The sequence below is a fragment of the Theropithecus gelada genome, chromosome 14 (assembly GCF_003255815.1).
Source record: "Theropithecus gelada isolate Dixy chromosome 14, Tgel_1.0, whole genome shotgun sequence".
Lineage (NCBI taxonomy): Eukaryota > Metazoa > Chordata > Mammalia > Primates > Cercopithecidae > Theropithecus > Theropithecus gelada.
This window is the reverse complement of record NC_037682.1, coordinates 3,908,846-3,932,356: the sequence shown is the minus strand read 5'-3', so window position 1 is coordinate 3,932,356 and position 23,511 is coordinate 3,908,846. Positions and strand designations below refer to the sequence as shown.

Sequence of the window (23,511 nt, the reverse complement as noted above, 5' to 3'; positions counted from 1 at the left end):
CCCTACTACTGTCACCCCCACCCGCCTTCCCCAGGTGGACAGATGGCGTGTGAAATGCTCACAGGCCAACCCTACTAGGCGCCTGTCCGCAACCATGATGTTTGCTCCACGCTTCCAGCTCTGTCCCACACCTCCGATTGAGACCACATGCGGCACAGTCCCTGCTGTGAGGAAGAGGGAACGCGGCTGGGCCACCGGCCCCCAGCTTGCTCAGGTGGATTCAGGCAGAGGATGAAGCCACACCCCTTCCTCTGCACACGAAGGTCCCCTTTACAGGCAGCCCCAGTTCCCAGGGGCCATCGTCCTCCTCGGGGAGGCAAATCCAACAACGGGGACCCCCAGGCATAAGGACAGACGTCCAGGGCCCAGCCAGCGTGGGCCAGGGCAGCCTGAGGGCTCTGGGGGGCACAGGAATGACACTGGGCCCAGGGCTGGAGGGACAGGAGGAGGCAGGACAATAGCCACGTGGGGAGGAGTGCTCAGAGCTGTATCCCCCTGGAAGTGGGGGAGCATGGGACGCTGCCCCTCGGGCACGGTGGAGTCTGGCACCAGGAAGAGGCAGGACCAGGCCTCAGAGCCTCCTGCATTTGGCGCTAGAAGCCAGTTGCAGGTGCGCCTGCTGCCTGGGTTTCCTCTGTGAGGCTGTGAAATGCTCCTCTCCATCTCTGGGCCCCTTGCCTCAGGTCTGGTACACAGCAGATGCTCAGAAAATGTTTGTGGATGGAGGCGGGGACAGTGACCGCGACAGCATGATGTGAGGCCAGTGGTAGCAGGGAGGGGAGGTGGGCACAGGAGGGAGCCTGCGGGGAGTGGGGTAGAAGTACGGAGCAAGGAAAGAGCACGGTGTGCCTGGAGCAGTCGGGACCGCGGGTCCGGGGAGGACCAGAGCAGCCCTCTGGTGTTCAAGCCACAGGTGACATCGTCCAGATGGGAACCAAAGGGCAGACCACAAGGCTCACCGTCTGCTGCAGGTCATGGATGACGACGCGGATCACCAGCGTGTTGCCCTGGCTCTCCTCCGTCCTGGCACCGCCCGGCTTCTCCGCAGTGGCCCGGATCGTGTCATAGATGGTCTCTTCTTTGGAGCTGTCTGACTCTGACCCCACGGAGTAGTCGGAGAAGCTCTGGGCCATCTCGTCCTCACTGGATGTTGGGCTGCGCGGCATGGCTGCCTGTGTCTTCAAAGTGGGAAGAAGGAAGACAAAGAACAGGAAATGTGAAAATGAAAGAAAACCCAGGGGCAAGGTGGACGCTGGCACTGGAACACACGTGGTGGACTCGCTTTCACGGTCGTGTTTGCTGGTGTGACTGCCAGCCGAGGGCCCCGTGTGTGCACACATACAAATCCCAAAGGGCGGACACGAGTCAGCACTGCCTGCTCCCCCTGGAGCCTGAGCAAGAGGCAGCAGCCAGGATCCAGAAAAACCCTGCAAACTCTGGTACCAGAGCCATGAAACCCCAGCACTCAAAAGGAGCCTAAGCTAGCCATGGGGATGACCACAGCTTACAAAGATGAAGCAGAGGGCCACTGAGGCCGTCTGAGCTGCCCAAGGTAATAAAAAAGGCTGCCTTTTGTTTTCCTTGGAGGACAGAGCTGCAGGAGAGGAAGAAACACAGGTCAGAACGGCAGCAAGTTCATGCTATAATAACCCCCTCTGCTTCAAACACAGGGCAATGATAGGTACCACGTAAAAACAGAACAAAAAGCCAGGGCCAGGCTCACAGATGAGAGAACCTCCCAGACCAGGACTGGAGAGGAACCCGAGTCATGAGCAGACTGCAGCCATCAGACTCGGGGGTCCCCAAGAGGCAGGGGCAGCTGAGAGCGCAACTTCCTCAACGTCAAGTGCAATAAAAATCCTGAACTTAGAGTTTTCACAGAACATCTGGATTTCAGTCGTCTCTAGAAAAATCACAGGCTCCTGCCTCCTGGGCCCACTCCACCCACCTGGCAGCCATGTGGACACTGGGCCATGCGGCCCTCTCGATGGGGCAGGAGCAACATGATTCACCCAGCCCCACCTCGTCATGCCCTCTGCACAACAGGAGCTGCCGCCCCTCCCCATCGAGGTACAGTGAGGCTCACCCTGCACCCAGCTCACCTCACCTGCCCCATCAGCCCTGGACCCTGGCAGCAGAAGTGTAGGTTCACAGACCCTGTGCTAGCGTTTTATAACTGGGCGACCCTGTGAGTGTTCAGGGATGTCCCGGGGAGGCCACGGGCAGTTCACCAGGAACCAACGCTCTATGTCCAATTAGGAGAAAGCTGATACCTGCTGCTGGCTCCCAGCACTCCTCCAGCGTGGGAAGAGCCTGCCGGGTAGCAGAGGGCGCTGGAACTATGTCCTCAGCAGGCACTCCGGCCTCGCCCTCAGCTTTGCTGCCCAGAAACCTGACAGCAGCCACTTCTCATCAGGTATCAACCTCCATCCGTGGGTGCGATGCCACCCCATTCCACCTGTTTTTATTCTGCGTCCTCATTCTCCTGGGCCCTGCTGGGTTAGAAAGCAGTGCAGGCATGAGGGTGAAGGAGAAAGGAGCCCTTCTTAAGTGGAGTCAAAGCTACACAGAGCTCATGTCACCCATTAATGCAGAAAGAAGCCTAGTGTGGTAGCGGGGCCAGCCTCAGCGTCAACATCTGAAAAATGGCAGGGGGGGAGCCCCGAGCTCAGAGCCCTGGCATAGAGCAGACACGGCCCACATTGGTTCTGTCCCTGCTCAGGTCAGATAATGTCTGACTGGCAAGAGCAGGCGAAAGACTGTCCAGGCTCCAAGCTGCTTCCAGGGGGGCATGTGTAGGAAGCCTCCCTCAGTGGAGAGTGGGCACCCAGTGAACACACGCTGGGTGGGAGGCCAGGGCTCCGGATCGCAGATGCCCACGAGAGCAGTCAGGGGGCACAAAGGGGGCAACGCTGGCAGAACATGGTCCCCAAATCAGCCAGGCGGTAGCATTCCCACTCCGGCCACAGCTGGTAGGTAGGAACGCAGATCTGGTGTTGCCAGGCCTGCAGGTATCTTTTAGATATGGCAGATTTGATGCAAGAATGTGAAATGTATAAACGTTGGAAATTCACTTTGTTTTTTACTGAGACAGAGTCTCACTCTGTCACCCAGGCTAGAGTGCAGTGGTGCAATCTCAGCCCACTGCAACCTCCACCTCCTGGGTTCAAGCCATTCTCCTGCCTCAGCCTCCCAAGTAGCTGGGATTACAAATACCTGCCACCACACCTGGTTAATTTTTTGTATTTTTAGTAGAGATGGCATTTCACCATGTTGGCCAGGCTGGTCTCAAACACCTGACCTCAAGTGATCCACCTGCCTCTACCTCCCAAGGTGCTAGAATTACAGGCGTGAGCCACCGCGTCTGGCTGGAAATTCACTGTTTTTAACAGATTACTTTGCAGGCCACATAGTATACATCTATAGCGGGACCTGAGTCCAGGAACAAAAACAACGGCCCACAACAGGAAAGACAGCAAAGAGGGGCTCCTGGGGCTGTAGCCCCCACTGCTGCCGGCGGACATCATCGCCCACTAGGACCATGTCCCCTGGCACTGGCTCCAGGGGTGATGGTCACAAACAAGCACGTCCGCTCCCAAACCACGGTTCAGAAGAGCCCCGGTGCTGGGTCCGAAGAGGAACCAGGATTTCATGCAGAAGCAGGGGGAGCAGAGAAGAGAAGGCTGGGTCACACCACCCAGGCTCTTTGCAGAACCGTCCTGGGAGCGCACGGCCAGAGATCTGACCGAGAGGGTCTTGACCTTCGTAAGGGGCTTGAGTAACCTGATTAGCAGCTCCCTGGGAACAGCAGACACCTGATCACTGCCTGGGAAAACATTTAATTATTAACTCCCGGGGAGAACCACCGGGCAAGGCAGACGGCGCAAGTCCCATCTACATTTCAGACAAACCACAAAGACACTTGACTGCATGCCCCAAATAATTGCACGGGACATACTTATACTAAAAAACTCTCTGTTGTTCATCTGAAATTCAGGCAGAACTGGGTGCGCTGTATTTTATCTGGCAACACCATGGGAGAGCCGGGGTGGGCTGTGCTGAGTTCTCTAACCCCGTGAAGACCAGCATGCCGGAAGGCTCCGCAGAGAGAATGAAAGCAAAGACCAACACACAATCCGAAATCCTGGCTTCCCCAGGAAAAGCCAGTCCCAGCTCAGGGGAGGGGAAGATTACTCCCCACCCCGGGCAACCGTTCTCTGTGTAACTAATCTCTCGGGCGGGTCAGCAGAGAGGCTATAAAACCCCAGGTCCGTGAACTTCAATGACTCTTAGTGTGTGTTTCTCTCATTGGCCCTGCTAGGGTAGACTAATGAGGAGACAAGAAAATCATCACAATCAAAGCAAGTTCAACAAAGCCTCAGCATTTTGCTGCTAACTTGCTCCAAGAAAACCTAAAATCCTCAACCGGCTCATGCGTCCTCCAGTACCTCTGATGAAAAGGTAGACAGACTTTTCCACTAATTATTTCAGCCACTGTGAAAATATGAAAGCTGACCTGGGAGAGAAGATACGTAATAAAAACAAACAAAAAACCTCACGGCCAGAGCTGACTTTGTCAAGGTTAGAGTTAAAAAACCTTCGTAAACACCTTTAAAAGTGCAAGGGTTCAGCTGGGCACAGTGGCTCACACCTGTAAACAGGATCCTGCCTCTGAGTTTCCGCCCTCCGCTGGTGTCACCGTCTTCTACCCTGAGTTTCTCTCCCCATTCAGCCAAGTCCTTCCCTTTCAGCCTGGCTTGCTCTACCCCAGGTGAGAACCAACTGCTACGGTACACAAGCTCCCCTTCCTCTCACCTCAGAGGGCCTGCAGTCCACGCCTAATTCCACATCTAACTCCTTCCTCAGCTGCGCCTCCTGACTACAGCTCTAAGAACTAATTCCATTACACACACAACCTCCAATCCTCCTCTGGACACACACATTTGGGAAACGTAACTGGATAGAACAAAAATACACAGGTCACTTTGCTGCTGAATTTTTAAGAGGGCTTTATATGGCAGTGTCCCAGAGAGAGGGGTAAAGGCAGCATTTCCCAAGTGCACCTGCCCCAGACATGCTTTTCCCCTGGGACTGATAAGCAATCTCCCACAACAGGAAGAGAAGCTGTGGTCTGAACTGCCAAGGGGCCCTTCCTTGCTAGACTCAAGATCTTAGAAGCAAAAGCCAATCACACCCCTAGAGTGCGTGGCTCACTGAGGCCGGCACCCTGCCAACCATTATTGCCTGAAAGAGACTGACAGTAGGAACTCTGCAATGGTTCTCTATCTAAAAGAAAGGGGCTCTAGGGATATAACAGCCACTCCATACCTTCCTCTTAATGCCCAAACCGATATCCCCAAATCAGAAAACGAGCTACTAATAAATCAGATACCTGAATTAAAATGATACGTCACTTAAAAGCACTCCCTTAGATGAATTGCAATGCCTCACTGGTGTGTTCTGTTAAGATATTGGGGTGTCCAGGTCTTGAGAAGGACTGGTGAGATGGTACATTCATTAGGCAAGTCTATTTCTCTTCCACGCCTCAGCATTCATGTGGGAGCGTGCCGTTTTCTCGGTGGCACCGGTAATCACACCACAAATGTGGTCTGCACCGTCTTTCTCTGGCCAGACTCAACACAGACTCCAACAGTCTCTCAGTTTCTGCTAGAAAAGCCAGAGAGAATAGTCTGTCTGGCTTTCTAATTGGGCCTCAGTGGGTTTCTGTCCAGGCTGCTGTAAAGTGCACATGATTTCTAAAGAAGTCTTCATCGCATGACAGGTTTCCATTTCAGTTTTCTTAGAGCAGAATTCAAGGGATTCTGGCCAGCCAGCATGAACCCACTCTTAGCCTGTGTGTGATACGCTGGCCTACCCATCTCACAATTCTGCAGAAACCACTCACCGTGACCAAGAAGGGAACGACTTGCCCAAGGTAAAAGGCTTCCTGGGAGACAACCTACACAGAAGGAAACAATCAAGACTACAGGTCAACAAGTCCCTCCTGGGACACTGCCCCTGTGTGCAGCTCTTACGCATGGGTCCAACAAGGCCCTATGTCCAGCAGGAACAAGAGTCCCAGCCACGGACAGCCTGGGGTGGAGACACAAACCACCCCCAGTCATGATCAAACTCTTGGAAAACTGGGAATAGAAGATAATTTCCCGAACTCGAACAGAGCATCTACTCAAATCCTGTAGCAAACATCAAAAACAAATAAGCAAACAGATAAGTGAATACATTGTTTACGGATTAAAAGGAGGGAAATAGTTATTCTCAGATAATATGCTTCTGTGAATAGAAAATCCAAGAAAATCTAGGGACAAATTAAATAATGTGTAAGTGTAAAACTAGTTAAAAAAAAAAAAAAAAGTCCAGCAAAATGCCAGATAAGAAGTTAATATACAAAAGTTAACTGAATTGTCACATTATCAATAAACAATTGAAAAACATTCAAAAACACTATAATACCATGAACAATAACCAAAGTTAACTTGAAAAAAAAAAACACAAGATGTGTGAGGCCTTTATGGAGAAAAGTAATACTATATAGCATTATCTTTTTGAAATAAAGAAAAAAATGAAGGAAGACCCAAATAAATGAAGAGCTATACAATAATCATGGACACTAGGCTTTAACATTTTCAAGATGAAAATTCTCCACAAAATATAAACTTGATGTAACTTTTTTTTTTTTTTGAGACGCAGTCTCGCTCTGTCGCCCAGGCTGGAGTGCAGTGGCCGGATCTCGGCTCACTGCAAGCTCCGCCTCCCGGGTTTACACCATTCTCCTGCCTCAGCCTCCCGAGTAGCTGGGACTACAGGTGCCCGCCACCTCGCCCGGCTAGTTTTTTTGTATTTTTTTAGTAGAGACGGGGTTTCACCGGGTTAGCCAGCGTGGTCTCGATCTCCTGACCTCGTGATCCTCCCGTCTTGGCCTCCCAAAGTGCTGGGATTACAGTAACTTCTAATAAAAACCTGATAGGACTGTTCGTAGAACATAACACTCTGATCTTAAAGCTCAAAGAAGAGAGGGAGCCAGCTAAAACCAAGATAACTCTGGAGACTAAGAGGAGACTCATTCTACCAGATGCTGAGGCTTACCAGAAAAAGTTATAGTATGAAAACAGTATGGTATTAGACAAAGACAAATAGATGGATTTAAAAAGCACAGAACCTTAGTCTGGGCTTGTAAATATCAGAGTCCCATATGCGTCGGGGGAAAGGGATGAATTAAGAAACCTATGAGGTTGACACTTGCAGGTATTCATATGGAAAAGATGAGCCCCACGCCACTCCAGACACACAAATCCATTCCAGATGCACTGACTACTGTAACATGAAAAGCAACAAAACAAACCTCTAGAAGAAAAAGAGGCAACGCCTTCATGTAAGGTCCCTTAGACAGGGGATTCTGGCTGCTCAATAAATGCTGCTTTGTTGCTGTGTAAGACGATAGCACAGACTTAGTGGGTTAGAGCAACAGAAATGTGTGGCAGTGTACCCTCATCACGCTGAGGTTAGAAATCCTAAATGAGTTTCACCGGGCTAAAGCCAAGGTGTTGTCAGAGCTGGTTCCTCCTTAAGATTCTGAGGAACAATCCACTTCCTTGCCTTCCTCGGACGTTGGTGGTGACCTGTATTCCACCACTCATGGCCCCTTCCTCCAGTTTCAAAGTGGGTCACTCCCACCTTGGCTTCCATCTTCACATCACCATCTCCTCTTCTGCAGTCAAATCTCCCTCTTAAAAATAATGACCCTTGTGATGACATTCAGGACCTATCTGGATAACCCAAGATAATTCCTCGCATCTCATCCTTAACTTCATCACCTCTGCAAAGCTCCTTTTGCCGTATGAGGTCACATATTCAGAGGTGCCAGAGACTAGGACCTGGATATCTTTGGGGGCCATTAATTAGCCACAAATATGTTCAATTGTTATTTGCTGAATAAATCAAGGGGAGAAAAAAGTGTTTCTTTCTACAAGGCATTGGGTACAAAGCATGAGGGGACAGACAAATTAGACAATGTAAAAGTTAAGACTTCATCAGACACAACAGCAAGAAGACATCACAGGCTGGGCACGGTGGTTCATGCCTGTAATCCCGACACTTTGGGAGACTGAGGCGGGTGGATCACTTGAGGTCAGGAGTTCAAGACCAGCCTGGCCAACATGGCAAAACCCTGTCTCTACTGAAAATACAAAAAAAAATAGCTAGGCGTGATGGTGCACACCTGTAGTCCCAGCGACTTGGGAGGCTGAGGCAGGAGAATCACAGGAACCCAGGAGGCGAAGGTTGCAGTGAGCCTAGATCGTGCCATTGCACCCCAGCCTGGGTGACAGGAAAAAAAAAAAAAAAGGAAGAAAACACCCGAAAGGGACCTTTACAACATAGGACCAAGTGCTGTGGAAAATCTGGGAAGAATTCCTACAGGGCAAAAAAAGAAACAACTCCAGATGCAAACGGGTACAGTTCATCGCAGGGGACACCTGAAGGGCTAGTTGGCATGGGAGAACATATCCCAAAGGTACCAGGAAAACAAGCAATGCCAAGGCCCACAATGAAAATGCAGTCCCAGGATGGAGAAGGCAATGCAAAGTGGGACTGTTCCGGAGGCTCCTGGGGACCCTGTCATCCCCACTTAAAGCAGCCCTGAAATTCTCGCTGCTATGAACTGAACCGTCTCCCTCTAAAATTCATATGCTATGGCCCTAACCCCCCAGTGTGATGGTATCTGGAGGTAGCACCTTTAAGAGGTAGTTGAGGTTATGAGATTACAAGGGTGGGGTCCTGATCCCATAGGATTAGCATCCCTATAAGGACAGGAAGAAATATCGGAGAGCTAGCACGGGTGCCCACGTGTGGTCATGCATTCCTATCTCCCTGCAACCAACCATGTGAGGACACAGCCAGAAAGTAACCCTCTGCAAGCCAGGTAGCAGTCCCTCACCAGGAGCTGAATCAGCCAGCTCTTCAGCTCCTTGATCTCAGACGTCCAGCCTCCAGAAAGGTGAGAAAATAAATTTCTGCCAAGTCACTCTATCTATTCTGTTATAGCCTGAGCTGCCCAAGACACCCACCTTCTACAAAATCATGTGTAAAACATAACAGAGTTGATGGGGAAAACAGTTGAGGAGGCCACTCCAACATATGCCTTTTTGTCCCCAGAGCCCTGCAGAAGCCAGGAAAATCCCTGCTGTGTTATTTTGGCTCCAGCAATGACACCTTAAATCATGGTCCATGTTGGCAGCCTTCAACCCTGGGCTGCTGAGTCTCCCAAGAGATGTCTGTCTCCAAAGAAGATGGCTTCCAATAGAAACCAGTTGCTTCAACACTGAAACTAAGTTTGTAGATAGCCTTCTTTAAGAAGTTTACTTTTGCTAACCAGAAATAAAATTCTAAGTCCACCACCAACTGAATGGATCCCCCAGCCACTCTTGGCCAAGGGCATTCCAAAGTAAAACCGAAAAACGAGTTCAAAGCATGATGGGAAGCGGGGATCGAACATGCCTCATTATATCTGCCTCCCTTTGGAATTCAGGCACAACTGACCAGAATTAACATTAAAACAAAGAGATCTCAAGATGGACCAAATGGACTCTTTGTAGCAAATTCCAGTCTGACTCTAGTATAGCATCACATAATAGATAGCAGGTCCTGAAAGAAAACAAAGTATTTTTTACCGAACTATATTTCTTTGACATATTTTGAAATGACCCTGCAAAGCTGTCTCTTGTGGGGAAAATTTACACTCTATAGAGAATCCCCTTCCATTTCCAGGTCTCTTCCTGATCCAGGAGAGATTAACTAAGAGCCTGGCATCTTTTTAGGTAAGTTAAGAGACATTTACCCTCCGTTCTCCCTGAAGTCTGCTATCTGGAAGCTTCTTGCACATAATAAGAACCTTGGTCTCCACAACCCCTGATCTTAAGCCAGACATTCCTTTCTATTGATTCCAGGTCTTTACATAATAACAACTCTTTCAACCAATTGCCAATCAGAAAATCTCTGAATCTACCTATGACCTGGAAACCCTCCCCCGACTCCACTTAAAGCTGTCCCACCTTTTTGGATTGAACCAATGTACACCTTACATGTACGCACCGTTGTCTGCCTGTAACTTCTACCTCCTAAAATGTATAAATCCAAGCTGTAACCCAACTACCTTGGGCACATGTTCTCAGACCTCTTGGGGCTATAAAATGGGCCTTGGTCACTTGTATTTGGCTCAGAATAAACCTCTTTAAATATTTTACAGAGTTGACTATTTTTCATTGGCATTTTCTTAGATACAGGAGGAAATGTCTTCATAGTCTGTCCACAGGCAGGGCAGCATCCTCAATTCTGGTGGACAGTGTGGAGGCTCCCTAAGTCATTGCAGCAGCCTCTCCTTACACTGAATGAGACACCCCTGTAGCATTTTCTGCTTTTTGTTCTGAAGCATCACATGATCTCAATGTACACTTGGTGAATTAACCAATGAACTGGAAACAGCTTAAATGCCACTGTCTTATTCCACTTTTTGTTGCTGTAACAAGATACCATAGGCTGGGTAATTTATAAAGAAAAGAAGTGTATTTCTTAGGGCTCTGGAGGCTGAGAAGTCCAAGAGCATGGTGTGGCATCTGGTGAGGACCTTCTTGCTGCATCATGACGTGGCAGAGGGCATCACATGGCGAGAGGGTGAGATCATGCATGTCAGTTCTGGTCTCTCTTCCTCTTCTATTGAAGCCATAAGTCCCATCATGGGGACTCCACACTGATGACCTTATTTAATCTCAATGACCTCCCAAAGGCCCCAACTCCAATCACCATACAAATTTGGGGATGAAGCTTCCAACATAAGAAATTTGAGGAACATGTTGAAACCATAGCAGCCACCAACAGGAAACTAAGTAAATGATTGTGTAGTAATATCAGGTAAAATTATAGAACAGTGAAGACAAGTCAAGTAACATACATTGACATGCGACAGTGAAATGGGGGAAATGTCAACTTTCAAAAGAACAGATACATTTATCTAAACATTTTCATACACAAATTAAAAATATAGATGGTGATGGCTGTCTTCACCTATCTATAGCCCTGCTTCAAAACAGGGAAAACTGATGAGAACAAGTGGGAGTTATCTCAAAATAAATAAATAAATAAATGCAAATAGGCAAATAGGGCAAAATCTTAAAATGTTTAGTTCTGATGATGGGTATAGAGTCATTATTGTGTTTTTCTACTTTTCTATGTTTATCATGTCTTTCATTAAAAATAAAAACTTTAGAAATTACATGACCATGGCACAGGGTCTGCCTGTAATGGTCTTTCCAGTGCAAGCCCTTGATAAATCAAATTTATTCATTTTAGAAGCCGGAGAGATGTGCTTGTGGGGGATCCCAATGGATGAGAACACAGAAGGCCATGCTGCTGCAGGAAGGCAGAGCTGATGCTTCTTCAGGGCTTCCAGCAAGTCAGCCTACCAGCTAGGCCTGTATTTGAGTATCTCTTGTCAGTCCTGGGAGAATGTGATAGGAGGACTTCGTGACTTCCCCTTATCTGATAGATAAGGAACCTCGGAAGATAAACTCCTGGTGCGTCACAGCCAGGAAGGGAGGCAGCTCACCCTCAATCCAAATCAAGATTCTCCAGACAATTTCCAAAAGACAGTCTGCTTGTGCAAAAAGGAGCTCAGTGGAAACTGCCCCAAAAGATTGCAGCGTGAGGTCTTAGAGAAGTGAAATTCGGATCAATTCACTCCCCATCCTTTCACGCAAATCACACACCCTCGGCCACAGGGAGGCTGGAGGAGGACAGAAGGCAGAATGCAAAATATTTATACATCCGTGCTTTTTATTGTGCACTTCTAAATTAATAGGCTTTATTCTTCTAGAGCAGGTTTAGGTTTATATGAAACAGCTGATACAGAGAGTTCCCACTGATCTAGTTCCTAGTTTGTAGTCTGTCTGCTCTAACAAACCTGTTGCACTTAGGATCTAAAAGGAGATGTAAAATCGAAATACAACCCTCTCAGATGCCAGTGGTCTCTAAATTTTCAGGTGCCCTCCGTTTGTTCCTCAGCCTCCCCGCGGTTGGCTTGGGTCCATCTGGACAGTTCTAGATCCTGGGTTGTGAGTGCAAGGCAGGGGTGTGGCAGTAAAGACTAGCCACCAAAATCATCCCCAGGTACAAGTCAAGTTCTTAAAATCCCAGTACCTGGCAGTGGAGAGCTGGGGGATTAACCTTCCTTTGAAGATTAAGTATCACAGTACATTGCATCTCAGCAGTGTCTGCCTGGGCAGAAGGGCTTTGGCATTAAACAGACCCAGCAACCTAGGCCACTACAGAGAAGACAGAAGCATGACCAGGTTCTATTCCAGCTCCAGACTCAACGCCAGAGCAGCCACAGAATAACCCAGTGGGACCCAGTGTCCCCAGTGAGGGGTTGACCACAAGGTGACCCACCTAAGGCATCTCCGATTCACAGAGGGGCCTCATGACAGCTGCCGCACCTTCTAAACTATGGGTTACCAGAAAGTAAGTTAAATTACCATGTCTGGGAACTGGGAACATCACACAACAAACTCACACGCTCTGAGAGCTCTATGGAGATGAAATGTCACTGGTAAACTAAGATGTGCCTGTTACTAAGCATATTTAGTGTACAGATGTGTCTGTACACTAAACAGATTTCAAATCAAGGGTAAGAACTCTTGACAGCTTTCTGTGCTGTACCCAATTCCATCAAAAGCCGGCCTCAGGCATCTGTTGGGGGCCTAGGAGACACGCCAAGTGCTTCAGTCTGAAGAGAGCTTCCCAGTCACCTGCTTGGGGACGCCCTTGACTCCACCATGAGTGGGGCTGTGGCTACTCCATCCTGCCATCGTCTGTAATGACAGTATTTAAGCTGGGGGTGGGTTCCCTTAATTCCTATTATTCCAATGTTTGTGGGAACCCAGATGTCCTTTGCTATTTTAACTTTAATTTTCTTGTCTTCTGTTTTTTTTGAGATGGGGTCTCACTGTGTCGCCTAGGCTGGAGTACAGTGGCACGATCTCGGTTCACTGCAACCTCCGCCTCCCGGGTTCAAGTGATTCTCTTCGCCTCAGCCTCCCAAGTAGCTGGGATGACAGGCATGTGCCACCACACCCAGCTAGTTTTGTATTTTTAGTAGAGACAGGGGTCTCACCACGTTGGTCAGGCTGGTCTCAAAATCCTCATCTCAAGCCATCCACCCGTCTTGGCCTCCCAAAGTGCTGGGATTCCAGGTGTAAGCCACCACTCCCAGCCTCGTCTTGTTTTCTTTTTTTTTTTGAGACGGAGTCTCGCTTTGTCGCCCAGGCTGGAGTGCAGTGGTGCGATCTCGGCTCACTGCAAGCTCCGCCTCCCGGGTTCACGCCATTCTCCTGCCTCAGCCTCCGAGTAGCTGGGACTACAGGCGCGCACCACCACACCCGGCTAATTTTTTGTATTTTTAGTAGAGACGGGGTTTCACCGTGTTAGCCAGGATGGTCTCAATCTCCTGACCTCATGATCCGCCCGCCTCGGCCTCCCAAAGTGCTGGGATTACAGGCGTGAGCCACCGCACCCGGCCATCGTCTTGTTTTCTTAAGAAGAAATATTGTTCCCGTCTGGGGCGTTTTAAACTATTGCGCTAACCCAATGCTTGAGAGAACCTCATGGTGAGAGAACCTCTTGCAGGCCTCTGTGGGAGGTGCCCCCAGGTGTGTGTGCCGGTCCTCAGTGTGTCCTGCTCCTAGGATGTTATGCTGTGCAGCAGTCCCACAGCCTTAATGCCCCCACAGCATGAAGAATGAAGCCTGAACACCAGGTGGGAAGGCTGTTCTCGCTTTTCTCTGTGAAGCCTGGACAAACCCTACAGCGAGATCATTCATCCCAGAAATCTTCCTCCTCGGAACTTCTCAGCCCTTGAGATTCGGATGCCAGAGGCTGCCTGGGGACCTGAGAATCATTCACCTTGAAATGCCCCCAAGTGAAACGGGCCCAGCCAAGGCTGAGAACTGGCGACATCTTTTACATTGCGTTGTCAGGTACCTTTTTCTCAGGAGCAGAGACACGTCTCATTCTCGGGCCTCTGTCCTGGAATGCTTCCCGGCTGATCTCACGGTCCAGCCCCACCCACTTGTCAGGACCCAGTGCAGAGCACCCACCGTGAGCACTGTTGGGAAGCCGTCTCCTCCGTCCTCTGCTGAGCGTGAGTGGAAGACAACTCTCCAGCCTCCCGCGTGCTGCACAGATGGACGAATGTGAGTTTCCACATCCCCCCCAGCCTGGACCAACACTGACAAGCATACACGACCGCCTGGTGTCAGCCCTTCCCTTGAAGGAGGCTCCTGCCAAAAAGCCAGGGATGATAGGACAGACGGGGGGGTTCCACAAATCAAAACTGCACAGGCCAAGCACCAAAGCAGGTGCCGCCCAGGCACTGGGTCACCTCGCTTCACCCTCTCACAGACGTCCTGAAACGAAAGGTCTGCACCAGACAGTCCGGGGGCTGTATCACGAAGATGCTAGAGACGGGCAGATAGGACCTCTGAATGTGAAGAGAATTTGAGCATTGGAAGGATCTAGGTAAGGACAAACCAAGGAATTAACTGGACAGCTACTTCTTTACAGACAGCAAAAATTAGCCAGGTGTGGTGGCGGGCACCTGTAGTCCCAGCTACTCGGGAGGCTGAGGCAGGAGAATGGCGTGAACCTGGGAGGCGGAGCTTGCAGTGAGCTGAGATCATGTCACTGCACTCCAGCCTGGGCGACAGAACGAGACTCCATCTCAAAAAAAAAAAAAAAAAAGAATTATTGCACGCCCATGCAGCACTCCCCAGTATTACAAGACATGACTTTTCTTGGTTTACCTTCCAATCCACACTTTTTTTTTTTTTTTTTTTTTGAGACAGAGTTTCACCCTTATCACCCAGGCTGGAGTGCAATGGCATGATCTTGGCTCACTGCAACCTCCGCCTCCTGGCTTCAAGTGACTCTCCTGCCTCAGCCTTCCGAGTAACTGGGATTATAGGCGCCCACCACCTCACCCGGCTAATTTTTGTATTTTTTAGTAGAGACGGGATTTCACCATGTTGGCCAGGCTGGTTATAAACTCCTGACCTCAAGTGATCTGCTGTCCTCGGTCTTCCAAAGTGCTGGAATTACAGGTGTGAGCCACCACGCTTGGCCCACACTTCTGAAAGTAATCAATATTCACAACAGCGGCAAGTAGCATCTAGGGACCATTTGACAACACTGATAAAAGGTCAACTGAGGCACAATAAGATGCATAAAGAGTTAGTTTGAGCAAACAGTGATTTATGAAATCAGGAAGCACCAAACTGAAGGTATTTGGTTGGTGCAAAAGGAACTGTTGGTTTTGCTGTTTCTTTTAAATGGCACAAACGGCAATTATTTTTGCAGCAACCTAATAGTTTTAGGCTCCACTACAGGGATGGAAGGGGAAAGCTTTATGGGGTGAACGCAGATGCAAGGCAAAGGAGACACCTGGTTGGTTACAATGATGTGGTCGCCTTACTGGCTTATCTTGTCGGAAAGTCCCTAGCTGAAGTTAATTGATGGCTTCTGATCAGCTAAGCTTGAGCTTCATTTTTCTTTGATGTAGGCATTTATAAGAAATAGCTCAAGTTAGGTTTCACTCAGGTGTCGTACATCAAGCAAGGCTAAGGTCACTTATGAGGTCTGATGGGCTTTGCTTAGGATTCTTTAGGCCTGGTTTCCTTTTTAATCTGACAACATAAAACAATTCATGTGACTCCAAAATATGTATGCACATAAGTCTACACAGAATGTGTGTAAAACCAGGCTCACGCCTGTAATCCTAGCACTTTGGGAGGCCGAGGTAGGTGAATCACCTGAAGTCAGGAGTTCAAGATCAGCCTGGCCAACGTGGTGAAACCCCATCTCTACTAAAAATACAAAAATTAGCTGGGCATGGTGGCGGGCGCCTATAATACCAGCTACTCAGGAGGCTGAGGCAGGAGAATCACTTGAACCTGGGGGCGGAGGCTGCAGTGAGCCTAGATGGTACCACTGCACTCCAGCCTGGGTGAAAGAGGGAGACTTCATCTCAAAAAATAAAAGAAGAAGAATGTGTGTAAAACCAGATACTGATTTTTGCATATCTCAGCAGTATAACTGTGATTTGTCTTATGTTCATAAAAATATTTAATGAGAGTAAATTTTCAGAAAACTAAATTAAAATGTTTCCATTTCATAGAAATCATTTTGATTAAAATTTTGAGGCCAGGAGATCAAGGCTGCAGTGCTCTGTAACCCCACCTGTGACTGCATTCCAGCCTGGGCACAATAGCAAGGCCCCATCTTTTTAAAAAATATATAATACTCATTAATTTTAATTTGTATTTTGCCTTTGAGCAGTTAATTTGGAATATTTTAGTAGATATCACTTTTGGAATCATGAAAAATGTTTAATGCTAAATTTAATTTATACCTTTATCAAAATACATTCAATTTTCTTTTCTGTATTAGCCCATTTTCACAGACACCCAAATTTTGTATACACTGAATATATTAAATTTCTAATCATTTAGAATATGAAACACAGATTGTGCAAACTGCTAGACCAGAACAACATAGTGGTAATTTTGCTGAACAGAAGGCAAGACAAATATATTTTCTGCCATATATAATAATAAATGAATGGCATTTATATTTATTACTTATCCAAATGTCACTGTGCATCAGTGAGATGCCCAAGTGTGCAACAGAACAACTAAACTCAGCCGTGTTTGGTGTATCAGCAGCTTTCAATCGCATGCAACAGCCAATTCCCACATGGTTTACATTTTGCCATCACAAAGGGATGTCTGTGAAAGCAGAAGAAACTATGATCTAACCGCGTGCTAGCTGGGTGTGGACCTAACTTTCAAATAGGAAACATGTCACGTGGGCTTCTGCTGGTGCTCCCTGCCCGGACCCCAAATAGTAGGGGCCGGCTGGCGAGAGGTGGCACTGAGGCACGTGTTGCCTGTTCCCGACCTCCAAGACCACAGCAGAGCCCATGCTCAAAGGGGTCTCCAAAGAGGCAAGGAGCTGGGATGCTCCCAGGTGCCAGGAGGAAGCAGCTATTTCTCCCAGGACAAGGGTCAGGCCTTCACGCCTATCAAATCGCAAGAGCTTTAGGAAATATGATGGCCCTAGTCCTGGGTTCCTGCTGTCGCTGGCAAGGGGTGCAGTAGTCAGTTTGCTGCCATCACAGAACACCACAGCTGGGGCTATGACAGCAGAAGTGCATGTGCTCACATTTCTCCCAGTGAGGGTTCTTCCTGGCTTGCACACAGCCAAATTCTGGCTGTTTTCAGCACGGCCTCCTCTTTTGGCACCCGCGGGGAGAGAGTGAGCCTTCTGTTTTCTCTTCTTCTAGGTGCACTGTATTAGTCCGGGTTCTCCCGGAGGCAGCATCAACAGGAAATGTATACAGGCACATGCGGGTGGGCTTGTCAGGGGGCTGACAGAGTCTCCACGATGACAAAGGCTGAAAAGTCCTGGGACAAGCCGTCTGCAGGTTGGAGCCCCTGGGGGCTGGGAGCAAGACTCAGTCCAGGTCCAAAGGCTCGGAACCGGGGAAGGCGATGGCGTAACTCAGTCCGAGGTCAGAGGACAGAGAACCCGAGGGGAAGGGGGTGGCCGCTGGTGCAAGTCCTGAAGTCCAAAGGCTTTCGAGTTGCCCAAAGACAGGAGAGGACGAGAGTGTCCAGCCCAGCGGCTCTATGCCCTTGCCCCTTCTCTGCAGTTGTTCTCTCCGGACCCCCAGCAGGTTGGACGGTGCCCACTCACACCCAGGGCAAATCCCTGCCTCCAGTCCCCTCAGACTTATGTGCTAATCCCCTCCAGAAACCCCACACAGACGCGCCCACAATCACACTTTGCCGGGTTCCCAGGTGTTCCTTAGTGCAGTCGAAAGGATACTGAAGATCACCCCTCAGGCCTCTAATCCCATCAGATTAATCAGATTAATCCCTGTAACCTCGTTTAACCAGGATCACTGCCTGAGAGGCCCCATCCTCAAAGTCACGATGGGGGTTATGGTTTCCACAGAGGAATCTTGAGGGAACACAATCTAGTCTACAACACCTGGGAAGGCCCAGCTCTGATCCTGAGACCCTGGGCCTGGAAGGCCTCCTTGGGGCAGCAGCAGTGGGGTGATGGGACTGTCCCCCATGGCTGCCTGAGGGTTGAACAATGTGGCAGACCTCACCACTCCACTCAGCCCCATCCGTGGCACACTGACCACGTAACCAAAAGGAGCAAACAACTGCTAGGATTTCCAACACCATGATTCCCATCTGGCGCAAGGGAAGCCCTCAAAATATGCCACCGTCCTGCCAGCTCAATCCCTGACCTCACACAAGGAGAAGGAGCGCCCAAGGAAGGCATCCACCTCAAGAACGCAGGGCCACGGTGGGCCACGTGCTTTCTCCTGTTACTTTATTTACTTAAAACAAACAGCTGCCAGGTGCGGTGGCTCACGCCCGTAATCCCAGCACTTTGGGAGGCCGAGGTGGGCAGATCACAAGGTCAGGAGTTCGAGACCAGCCTGGCCAATATGGTGAAACCCCATCTCTCCTAAAAATATAAAAATTAGCCAGGCACGGTGGTGGGCACCTGTAGTCCTAGCTAACCTGGAGGCTGAAGCAGAAGAATCGCTTGAACCCAGGAGGCAGAGGTTGCAGTGAGCCAAGATCACACCACTGCACTTCAGCCTGGGAGACAGAGGGAGACTCTGCCTCAAAAAAAAAAAAAAAAAAAAAAAAAGAAGGAAGGGAGGGAGGGAGGGAGGGAGGAAGGATGGACCTGAGGAGCAGCATCTTCCCATATTTCCAGTGGCCTCTTGGGAAATGCTCCTGAGAGAGGAATAACCCTCAGGGCACATGCACCCCTTAAAGGCACTCCCCCACCAGAGAACCGTCAGACTGCCACCCAGAAAGCCTGCACAGTTAACGCCAGGGCAATGCCTGCCTCCTGCAGGTGCACGGTCTAGCCCGGCACACCAGAGCAGGCAACAGCAGGTACACACACAGTGATGGAGTCCCGTGTGAGAACAGGATCAAAAATGCACAAGCACAGCAAATTCGCACTCCTTCAAAGACACTCCCGAGGGCTGCATTTCAAAGTGCTCTGGCCTCCGGGGCCATCGGGCTGGTGGAGGCTGAGAAGCGGGCATCCCAGCCAGCACCCAACCCTGTCACTGTGCCCTATCCTCTCTGAGCAGGGACAGGCAGAATGCCTTGTTTGATGAAGTGTCTTATAAATCTATTACATTTATTTTTTCAAGCTACTGGTCTTTTGTAGACTATAAAATACTGGACTATTGGAGTCAATAATCATAAAAGGAAAATCTATCTCACCCCTCATGGAGGACAAGATGAACTGGAAGAGAGAAACTGATTCCAGTACAGGTTTCTTCTTCCGGCTGGGATCACTGCTGGAAAGAGTCTGCTGTTACCCTGCCTGCTTTTGGAGCAGATGTAAAGGATGAAGCTCCCGGGTGCCTCCAGGCAGGGTGGCTGCTGGGCTGGCCTCAGGATTGGCACCACTGCATGTGGTCCGGGTGTGAGTTCACCCTGCTGGAAATACCCTGACTGTCCAGCACACAAAGCTAATACTGTTTTCAACCCTCTTCTTTGATGAACCAGGCAAATGTCCCCCTAGGAAACATTCTTTCATATCCACAAGCTAGGGGGACTTCCACTACAACAATTTTAACTTCTGCCCAAAGAGTTGACTGTTCCAGAACACGCTGAAACCTACCCAAGCACACTGGCGTGAAGAGTGTCCTCTCAAAATTCATCCTCACCCAAACCTCAGCATGAGATCTTCTTTGGGAACAGGAGGGTCTTTGCTGATGTAATTAGTCAAGATGAGATCATATAAGGAGGAGTGTAGGCCCTACATCCAATGCCAGGTGCCTTTATAAGGAGGGGAAATGATACAGAGGGAAAGACAGGGAAGTGACCAGGTGAAGACTGAGGCAGAGACTGGAGTGATGTGGCCACAAGCCAAGGAATAGCTGAGGCTTCAAGAGGAGGGGAAGGATCCTCCTCTAGAGCCTTTGAAGTGAGCACGGCCCTGCCGATGCCTTGATTTCAGACTTCTGACCTCCAGAACTATGGAAGCTGAGGAGGGTGGATCACGAGGTCAGGAGTTCGAGACCAGCCTGACCAACATGGTGAAACCTCGTCTCTACTAAAAAATACAAAAATTAGCTGGGTGTGGTGGCACATGCCTGTAATCCCAGCTACTCAGGAGGCTGAGCCACGATAATCACCTGAACCCAGGAGGCAGAGGTTGCCATGAGCCAACACTGCACCACTGGACTCCAGCCTGGTGACAGAATAAGACTCCATCTCCAAAAAAAAAAAAAAATCAAAGGTTAGCTGAGTATGGCGATGTGTGCCTGTGGTCCCAGCTATTGGGAGGCTGAGGCAGGAGAACTGCTTGAACCTAGGAGGTCGAGGCTGCGGTGAGCTGTGACTGCACCACTGCACTCAGCTTGGGCGACAGAGGGTGACCCAGTCTCAAGAGGAAAAAAAAGAACACAGGCTTTGAGGGGGGCCACACAGGATTAGATTCCAATGCTGGGGCTCCCTGGGGAAGTAGCTTGGACACAGAGAACACACCCAGCTTTGTGCTCACCATTTCTTCTGCCTGGAATTCTCTCCTTGTCTCCCCCTCCTCCTCTCCCAGTTTACATGTCATGCTCTCAGATAAGGCTTTCCCAGTTACCTTTCTCCAGCTACAAAACACACACACAGTCGCTTATCTGCATTTACCAGAGCAAGGGATTTTGTTAAATCTGTGTCTTATTTATTTTGTGTGTCGCTCGAAGGAGGGCAAGAGACAAAACCCATCATCTTCGCCAGTGCTTCCTTGGCACCTAGTCCAACTCAGCACAAGTGTGAAGAACGAAGAAATGAGCAGCGGCAGGTTCTTGGATGGGCACGGGAACAACACAGCTGAGCATGACAGGTCTCCTCAGGAAACGCAAAGCAGATAGATGATGCCTGAACTACAGAGCTGGTGTCGATGGGAAACCGTGGCTGCTGCTGGGTGGTCCTGTGTACACCGAAGCAGGAAAGCGAGTCTGTCAAGAGAGCAGGAGGAAGGGAAGAAAAAGAGAGGGAGAGGAGGAGGAGAAACAGACCAAAGCTGGAGAATGTGGGGACAAAAAAGGCAGAGGGACAGACACAGAGATGGCAAGAGAGACAGAAACACTGCTTCCAGCCAAGATGGAGGAGGGCGTGCTGGATTTAGCCTCCTACCTGAAACCACCCCCAAAATATTCAAAATATGAAAAAAAAAAACCCATATATTTTCAAAGTACAGGACAGGATGCATGGGAGACAGGAAATAACGAGGTGAGCCCTATGATGACTCCTAGCTTTCTGCCTCTCCAGAGTTTCCAGGCCATGCTGCAAGCAAGGACCACCAAGGTGAACTCCCAGGGTGGAGGCAACGGGGCTGAGAACACAGGAAGGTCAAGGTAGCTCCAATTTGCAGGACAAAAAAACAGGAGGGGAGAGAATGAAACACAGCCTAGCAAGGACATGTTCCCTTATTCAGAATATGATGGATGCAAGCACGTAACAAACCACCTCAGGCCGGAGAAAGAACCACCCAAAAGAATTGGCAGAAACAATTCATATCAATCACACAGGCCAGGAACGGTGTCTGTTTCCATCTCACCACTCACGGGGCAGTGTACATACAGAAGGGTTTTGCCTCACTTAGTGGGAAATAATCAGACATTGGCTGAGCACTGCGATCATCCCGCCAAACGAATATTTAAATCAAGACCCAAAAGGATTACGCTGTTTCTAAGTAACTAAATCCCAGAAACAAAAGCTCAAGAATATGTACAGAAATCCAAAACACACAGGTCCAACAAGATTAAATTCATATTTTACAACGTTTAGTGACAGAAAATTCAATTAATAAAACAATGAAAAACTATCACACATGCAAAGCAAGAACATATGACCCATAATGAGGAAAATAATCAACCAAAACTAAGCAAAAATACCAATGTTAGAATTAGCAGACAAAGCATTCGAATCATATTAACAGTATTCTGTATGTTCAAAAAGATAAGGAGCAACATGGAAAAAAATTAAACTTCCAAAGATAAAAACGACAATATCTGAAGTGAAAAATACTCTGAAAAGAATTAATGGCAAATTACACATCACACAAAAAGATTTGTGAACTTGAAGCTAGAACAGTAGAAACTGTCTAAAATGAAACACACAAAGAAAATAATACCACCAACAAATTATAACAACAGAACAGAGTATCAGTGAGCCATGAAACAATGTCAAGCAGCCTAATATGTACATAGTTGGAGTTTCTAAAAAGAAAATGTGGAGGGGGAACAAACAAATATTTCTATTTTGGGCCAAAAGTTATTCACATCTGATGAAAACTATAAACTCACAGCTTCAGGAAACTCAGCGTAACCTAAGCACAAGAATCGTTCAGAAAATTACACCAAGGCACAACATAACAAAATGGCTCAAAACCAAAGATAAACAAAAAAGCTTAAAAGCAGACTAGGGAAAGGAGACATGTTACATTCAGAAAACAAAGTTAAGAATGACAGCAGATTTCTTGATGGAAATGATTCAAGTGAACTGACAGTGGATTGGCATCTTTAAATGAAAAAAGTCAAACTAGAATTATACAAGCAGTGAATATATCTTTCAGAAATGAAGACTTTTCTGACATACAGTAGCTGAAAGAATTCATGAACAGGAGATCTGTCCTACAAGTAATGTCAATGGAAAGTCTTGAGGCAGAAGAAAACGATACCAGATAAAAATATGAATTACACAAAAGAGTGAAGACAATCAGAACTGGTAACCCCAAGGCTAAATATACAATTTTTTTCTTAGTTAAATCCCTTTAAGATAACTGACTATTTAAGCAGAATAAAAATGTATCATGGGGTTTACAAGACATATAGAAGAAAAATATATAACAACAACACAAAGGTTGGGATGGGAACATGGAAGCGTATTATTTTAAAGTTCTTATGCTTACATGAACTGGTATAACACTACTTGATGATCGAGTATAGTAAGATAAAGACTTATACAATAAATCCTAAACCGACCATTGAAAGAACAAAACAAAGAGTAATCACAGATAAACCAATAAAGATAAATGGAAAAAAATTATATTAATCTAAAAGAAGACAGAAAAAAGAAAAGGAGAACAAAGAACAGATGTGACAAAAAGAAAATAGTAAGATGACAGATTTAAATCAAACCGTTATCAATTTTCCCATTAAATGTGACCCAACTCTAAGCTTTCTATAAGAAATACACTTTAAACCCATAAGCCAATTCAAAAATAGGCAAAGAATCTAAATAGACATTTCTCCAAATAAAATATGCAAATCGCCAATAAGCACATGAAAAAAATTCCAACAACATTAGCATTTGGAAAATGCAGGTCAAAACAGCAATGAGA

The 23,511-nt window shown here is 48.1% G+C and overlaps 1 protein-coding gene across 2 annotated transcripts in view; it reads right to left on the bottom strand.

Moving 5' to 3' along the window:
• SHANK2 (SH3 and multiple ankyrin repeat domains 2) overlaps nucleotides 1-23,511 on the bottom strand; it is a 638,889-nt gene that overhangs the window by 576,979 nt on the left and 38,399 nt on the right. Inside the window, exon 2 of one of the 2 annotated variants that reach the window (XM_025357432.1) lies at nucleotides 960-1,178. In XM_025357432.1, the coding sequence (XP_025213217.1) occupies nucleotides 960-1,166 (207 nt within the window). In that variant the 5' untranslated portion in view covers nucleotides 1,167-1,178. Of the gene's footprint in view, nucleotides 1-959; nucleotides 1,179-23,511 lie in introns of those variants that run through there. The other variant, XM_025357433.1, reaches the window with a different exon arrangement.